The sequence below is a fragment of the Orbicella faveolata genome, unplaced genomic scaffold (genome assembly GCF_042242905.1).
Source record: "Orbicella faveolata isolate gen_17 unplaced genomic scaffold, um_ofav_v1 contig_48, whole genome shotgun sequence".
Taxonomy (NCBI): domain Eukaryota; kingdom Metazoa; phylum Cnidaria; class Anthozoa; order Scleractinia; family Merulinidae; genus Orbicella; species Orbicella faveolata.
Window position 1 is genome coordinate 6,247,561 of NW_028301578.1, and position 7,624 is coordinate 6,255,184.

Consider the following 7,624-nt stretch of genomic DNA (forward strand, 5'->3'; position numbering starts at 1 on the left):
ATTTGAAAAGCGATCTACCTACCAAAAGTTTTCTTTGCTGAACAAAATCCAGTGTCGGTTCCAGAATTGCCAGACCCCCATCACACTTGCCCAGAATCTTTGCGGTTACTATCATCTCACTATTTGCTGGGACTAATACCGTATCCTCAACTACCACCCTTAAGCATTGATAATTGCTGAGCTCCCTCTCCTCTGGCAGTTTTGCTCCACTTCCACTTGCACTTGTCAACTCGGGGATGAATAGTTTCAGCCGGCCTCCAGGAGCTGCAATGATCTGACAACCATACCGGAACAAAAAATCCATACCCAAAATCCCTTCCAAGTCCATGTCCGCAATCCACACCTCCTGAAAAACCTGCTTGCCTTCTACTTCCAGTCCGAATGTCCCCTTGCCACGAAACGGTTTTGAACGGCCATGTGCTAAAATCATACGGTTCTCGACTTTCTCAAGCACTGGTCGCCTATGTGCACTGATCTTCTCCAGTACTGCTGGGCTCAAAATCGTTATATTCGAACACGTATCCACCAGAAACTTGACGTCCACTCCCTCTACCTTACTGGAGATGTACAGTCCTAGCTGATCTTCATTTCCACGCAGAGTACCAGCTCTTGGATACAGGGGCCGTTGATAACGACCAGGGACCGAACTTAGGCCCTTTGGTTCGGTCCGCCCTCGTTTCCCTGGTTGTAACAGAAATTTGGGCAATTACGCGAAAAAATGTCCGGGCTTGCCCAAGTTCCAGCAATTACCTACAACGACATGTCTTGGGCCCCACGAGCTAGCGAGCTCCATTCCAGGCAGGACACTCCAGACAGGACGTTCAATTTTCTTCATTAAATTCTCCATTAGACGCCTCTTCTCTTCTCGATCTTTCTTCATTTCGGACACTGTCTTGCTGATGGATGGATCGAGGGTATCGAGGGTATCGCGTTGTTTGTCTGAAACTTGTGCACCTACCAAATTCGCAGTCAGTCGGCCTGGTCTGAGACGTTGATGTTCGGATATCCGAAATGCCTCCACTTCGGTGGCCATGGCGAGGACCTCTTGTATCGTTCCAGGTCTAGTTTGAAGTATTTTCCAGCGGATATCCGTATCAGCAATTGCATCGACAAAGTAGTCCTTTTCTAGAACTTCCCGAACGGATAGGGCTGCTTCTGGATATACTTGCCTTACGAGTCGCTGGATCGCTTGTGCAAGTTCTGGAAGTGACTCGTCCTTTCCTCTGATGCAGCTTTTCAGTTGTGATCTAAACACTTTCATCTTTCCACCGTTACCAAACCGCAGCGACAATACTTCCCTGAGGGCCTGATAGCTCCTTCTCCAGTTTGAGTCCAAATCAGCAAGAACGGCTTGCGCACACCCTGACAAACTCGCGGCGAGGTAAATGACCATTGTAGACGTATTCCAGCCATTTAATTCCGCAATCAATTCAAATTAAATTTGATAGTCGTCCCAAGACGTCTTTCCATCGTACGGCGAAGGCGTAATTAGTGGTTTTGCCGAGAGAGGGAGGTTTTCCACGTTCCTACGGCCAATTTCCAGTTCTCGTGCATTTCCTGGAAGAACTTCCGGTTCTCGGCCATGTAAATCGTCTTCCGGTTCGCCGCCAGGTCCTGCGCGGGCCGCATTATCTACCCGCCATATTTTTCCGTCGAGCTAGTCGATTTGTTCTTAAAATCTGTCGGCCATTCGTCGCTCTATGTCTTCACTGGTACTCAAAATTCTGTTGCCCAATACCTGGAGAACTGACATAAACGAAGCTGATGATTCTTGACCGAGGGAATAGCAACCATTTTCGTTCGGAGTGGCCGAATTCTGCACGACGTCCTGTTCCACATGGAATTCTCCAAAATAATTTTCTTCTGCACCCAACTGGACTTCGCAATAACTCTGATCAGCCGCGGCCATCATAAAGAAGCTCAATGTTCAAACAACGCTACTAAACTAAACTTTAACGGTCGCAACAACGGCAACCAATAAACAATGTCCTAAAATATATTTTTTAACCACCAAACAACGGCAACTACCACATAAAGTGTTTCATAGCAACCAGTACGCCACTACAAGTCAAAATATCTCGTCGTGTAGCTTTACTACACCACCACACAACAGCCGTTCGCAGGACAACTATCTATACCAAAACAAAACGATCTGACCTGAACTTCAGCTGACTTTGGTTGTGCTTCGATCCCACTTCTGACACCAAATGTAACGCGCGCGAGCGAAAACAACTTCCACTCAAAGAGTTTAATTCCACTCAAAGAGTTTAATTACTCGGCTCCTCACGCTCAGCTTACTTGTACACGGCAAGTCTACTCACACACACCGGCTACTACATAACGTGATTTTCTTATATATCCTGTATTACGAGTACACTGCGCATTCCGTACTCGCCATATAACCGTCTCTTAGTCTTAGAACTTGTGCGAGCATACATTCAAATACAACCGTTATACATCTTAGCACGCGCACCCTAGTTCGTGCAATCACTATATCAATTTCATTACGGTATATTAAAATTTTATCTCCATGTGATAATCACAAAAACTCCTTTTCTCGCAGGCATTTTTATTCCAAGTATGTCCCAGGGGCAGGGGCAGGGGCATTTGACAAACTGAAAATTTAAATGTCAAATGCATAGGGGGGAGGGGGGCGGGGGGGAGGGAGCTGTCTGGGAGGGATGTTGAAGTGTTAAATTTACTGGAATATATCTACGTACATGTAATGCCAATACCGTTCAGTCAGATTACGCTAAGAGGTATTGCTTTGCGTAGCATCTTTGCTTTTGCTACATCTCCACTTTTTACCACTGTTTGCTGCCCATGCTGGAACATTAACATATGCTGGATGATACCATGTTTTGCATTTGTAGCTGCACTACGTAGTAAATAGCACAGCAGATTTGTTGCAGCCCAAATGAAAAGGTACACTTCGTGTTGTTCTGGGAAATGGCACCATCGCTCCATTTTCTAGGCAGTTAACAAAGTGTTGCCGCATAGATCCTTGATCATACCTTAGATGGACAGGGTCTAAGCCATGACTCAGATCAGTTGCAAAGGCCAGTGAGAATAAGCCACAGTCATTGGCACCCACTTGTCTCTGGACCTTGTCGTTAATGAAATTGACTGTAAAACCGGGATACATGAGCATACGACAAGCGTGTTCTATTGCAATTAAATTGGGCCTTTGATACATGCTATCAAAGATTCTGACTGTGCCAGTGCTACGTGTTGTTGAAATTGTACTAAGGCACACCCAGTGAGACACAGTATTCAGAATCTGTACGAACTCTGATGTTGCAGGCACAACACGTGAACCTTTTATTGCTGGATCATGAAAACAATCTACATAAGGAAAATCTTTCTTTAGAAGCAGCTGCCCTGCATGGATTTCTGAATCAGCGAGCCAGTAGTTCTCTTTTAAGATGCTTGCTTTGCTTTCAGGGTAGAGAACAAGTTTATTATCAGGATCATAAGGAAAGCAGTTTTCGAGCCATGAACAAGGATCATGAGAATTATCGTCAATAATAATAGGACTGGCTGTGCTGGAAAGGACAGAGTTTGGAGCAGCTGGTGGTACTGAAGTGGGAGTAGCTGGTGGTAGTGCAGGGGGGGTAGCTGGTGGTACTACGGTGGGAGTAGCTGGTGGTACTGAAGTGGGAGTAGCTGGTGTTACTGAAGTGGGAGTAGTTGGTGTTACTGCAGTGGGAGTAGCTGGTGGTATTGCAGTGCAGTGGGTGTCGCAGTCTCCTTTAGGTTGGTTCTGTGGTTTAGGAGCAACTTGAACGCCAGGTTTAACATTAGGTTTGGTACATGTAGTGGATTTAGCTTCCAGTAACCCAGTGGGAGTAGTTGAATTTGGTGCAGGGTTAGGATCAGATGTAACTGGATCAGCTTTGTAATCTAAATCCATTGAGACAATTTCAGTTTCAAAACCACAGTCACTCACACCCTTTTTGGTACGTTCTACGTGATTTCTGTCTATCGGGAAGTTTTGAAGGCTCGTCATCGAAAATCACATTTGAGTCACGAACCTTGTTTTCCGGTATCGCATCTTCCGCTACCTCTTCCTCATCAATTTTAGCAATTGGCTCTTTAAGAAACACGACAACATGGTCCAAAGTTAAAAAAGCAGATTTTCTGTAATGCGCAGGGAATTTGTCAAATCCCCAACCTTTGAAATACCTAAACACAGCAAAGAAGTGCTTTCAAGGAGGGCGGTGCTTCTCCCAATCAAGACATTCACAATGTGGCATTCTTTCACCGTCACCAAACGACAAGCAATACCAGCAACCTTGGGTGTTGGGATCCAAGCTTTTAACTTTAAATGTGCCTCGTTCTTCATCTCTCACTTGAATGCATTCTTGGCCTATCTCGACAGCTGAAGGCGGCCTATCCAAGAAGTGATTGACAAGCGAAGGAGGACGATCGTGCAGATAATGTGGCACATCAGCATTATACTGGCGGTACTGACTGGAAAGTCTAACATTGTTTTCGACATAACTGTTGGGAGTAAAACTGCAGAAATGACTTTTGTTCTGAAACTCGAGGTAAATTTATTCAACCCAACCGACACAAATGAGCAATCATTGACTAATTGATAATCAATCAATCAATCAATCAATCAATCAATGACAGGTCACTGGCTAATCAATTTATTATTTGTTGCTATCAGTTATTACTGATGTCACTTGTACTAATTATTTTGATATATGCACCTAAAAGGTGAAAACTGCTGGAGGTACTTATCCTCAGACCGTTGTTGAACAGAACTTCTTTTTCAAATCTCTTTTACAGCCCGCCAAGGGTTAAAAGGCTAATTCCCCATTAAATTTCTTTTGTTAGGGTGGGAGGGAAAATAAGAGGGGGTTTGACCGCTCGGGAATGACCTAGTGAACAAAACAGAAGAGGCAATTTCGAAAAAAAATCGTTTGCCGGGATTATTTCTTACAGGCGTGTGGACGCGAGCAACTTAAACGACGTGATATTACTGACTCGTATTATGACCTTTAACTAGTGTATTACCTGTAGCAGCTTTCTGGGAGAAACTCTTCTATGAGAATTCTAAGGCATAAAGCATAGTACTCAAGGAAGAGTTACTTCTTCCAACCAAATATTCTGATTTAAAACCCAATTTTGGCGGTCGGTGCCATTGTTGATGTTGACATTGACTAGTATTCTGTCTTTGCGGTATGCCCAAACCCGGCGCTGAAAAACAAACAAAAAAACAAACAAACAAAAAGAATGAGTATAAACATGTTGTAGTTTTGTTGTAGCGGATTACGCGTGGAATGTGATAAATAAAACATCACAGGCATGTAGTTTTTATTTTAGCGCATGCCTTACTAGGTAGTCCATTTTAAGGAAACATTTTGAACCTAGGATTATCAGTGGTTAATCTGGAGTGATCGTCCGGGTGATGGTTGGTCCCGAAAAGAACTGTTATCATCTTCAGAGTCAAGTGAGTCGCTTGACTCTGAAGGAGACTTCTGCTCACGTTGTCGAAACGTTAGTCACCAACGACAGTTCTTTTCAGAACTACCATCACCCGGTAGTCCACTTTGTTGGGAAGAAAACTTCTCCACACATATCACTTTAAATAAATTCCGTTTTTCGACTAGTCTTGAATCTGGAAAATGTTCAAGAGATATACGCTTAAAAATGAAATAATGCATTCGAGTCGCTGGAGGTAAAGTCACACTAACAAACAGTGGGAAAATAGACTTACCTTGTGTTGTCTCAGCCAAGTTTTTTCAAACCACTTTCTAAAGAGAGACTGTCCCCAAAGTTCCTCGTCGTCTTTAAGTAGCTGCACCCTCTGCTCGAACACCTCAACTGTGCTTGCACGGGCAATCCTTCTCATTGCAGCCAGGGCTTTCGTCTTTAAATGGCTCATTCCGTTGCTGATTTTTGACAGCAAACGCTCCCACGCCTGATCTCTATGAAAGTCGCATATGTAGATCAGACATTCTAATAAAAGAGAAGTAGTTTTATTGTCCAATATAAGGCAGCCTCGATCAACACGTCGATCTACACATTATTGCAATTGCGGGCATGCGCTGAACTGTTTTTCTTCTGTATGCGCTGTGCCTAAGCTATTTTATGACCGGGGATGTTCCTAAAGTATATTTCAACAAACAACAACAACAAAACAATCAAACAAAAAACCCACGATATTACCAATTTCCACTCATGTCAAAGGTACCTGGGAAAAGATCTTCCACTGCCAAAATCTCTTCTTCAGCATAATCAACCATGAAGTGTTTTGGAGCCCAATCAGGATTCCACTTCTTAATGACAGACAAATCTTCTTTAACAGCGTTAGTGGTTTCCGATTGTGTTACAAACGAAGCTACGACTTTGCATTCCATATTCGTGTGTAAAACAGGGAAATAGAGGGGCAGAGAATATTTCGTTGTCCTATAGGTGGCATGTAAAAGGGACAGCTCATTCCCATATCTGTTAAGGAGACGTCGTTGCCAGCTCGTCTTGTGGACGAATAGCACGCCTTTATTCGAGGTGCAATCGTCCACTATCATTTCCTCCAGATCGTCCGCTTCAAGTTCTCCCTCTTCAACACTCTCTTCACTGTCCGCGGCGGCATCCTTGAATTCTGGGTCAACATAGGGACGAAATTCGAAAATCACCCTTGTTTTCAGCTCGCCAAACTTTGATTTTTTCAATGAGGTTCGCCTGGTCAACCTTTGCCAAAACGCTATTTGATAACTGCATTGTACATGCGATTTTTTAGGGTACTCTTGCTGGGGCAGAAGCGTTTATTAGACTTAAGGGGAGGTGTGCTTCACGGAAATAGACTATTCTTTGAATACACATGGATGTAACGTTTCATCTCGTTTACATCTCGGACACCATTCCCGGCGAAAGCTTGTATTCTTTCCATTATTCTTGGGTCGATTCTTTGAGATATTCCAGCCACCTGTAGCCCAAAAGCAGAATTTTGTTTACTCCAGGCATCATTTTGTTTCGTGTATTCTGTAACAAAATGTAGCGGTCGGGCGATACCTGTTTACTTGTTTTGGCCTTTAACAAACAGAGATACCTGTCCTAAAAATGATTAGCATGGTAGGAATCCCGTGGAAATTCAACATATACCTGCTTTTCTCCCCTCGCCTTTCCATTTGTAATGTCATCCCTGAGTTGCTCAGAGGCCCTTTTTCTTCTTTTCTCCGTGTTTTCTGAGATCTTTACACAGAAAGAAAAAAAGTACAAACAAATTGTGATTGCCTTCACGTGTAAAGGATCCCTACGAACCTTATGCAAAAATGGCTGCCATTGACTTCCGTTATCTGGTCAAGTTTCTACAAGCACTCACCGGGTAACATCACAAGGAAGTGGCATAACACACTTTATTTTTTCTCAAGCATCTGAGCGGGCCGGAATCCTAAATCCTCGAATTTGATTGGCTAATCATACGCACGTGACCTGTCCAGCTCTTTACGATACGGCCCACGGGCCGGATTTTTTCCCGCTGCCTAAATCTCGCTCCTAAAAGTTAGCGGTAATCGTCAATCTTTTGCCTTTTTTGCACATCCATAGACGATTAGTCAATGCAAGTTTATCTCTGTTCACTTGAAAATGGCAAGGAAAGTCACTAAGTAAATTC

At 43.7% G+C, this 7,624-nt stretch overlaps 1 protein-coding gene across 1 annotated transcript; it reads right to left on the reverse strand.

The window, feature by feature from the left end:
• Positions 1-2,878: 2,878 nt before the first annotated feature.
• On the reverse strand, positions 2,879-4,009 carry LOC149096176 (uncharacterized). The gene has a single exon (XM_089281489.1). The coding sequence runs from the start codon at positions 4,007-4,009 to the stop codon at positions 2,879-2,881; it is 1,131 nt and encodes a 376-aa protein (XP_089137615.1).
• Between the last annotated feature and the right edge of the window lie 3,615 nt (positions 4,010-7,624).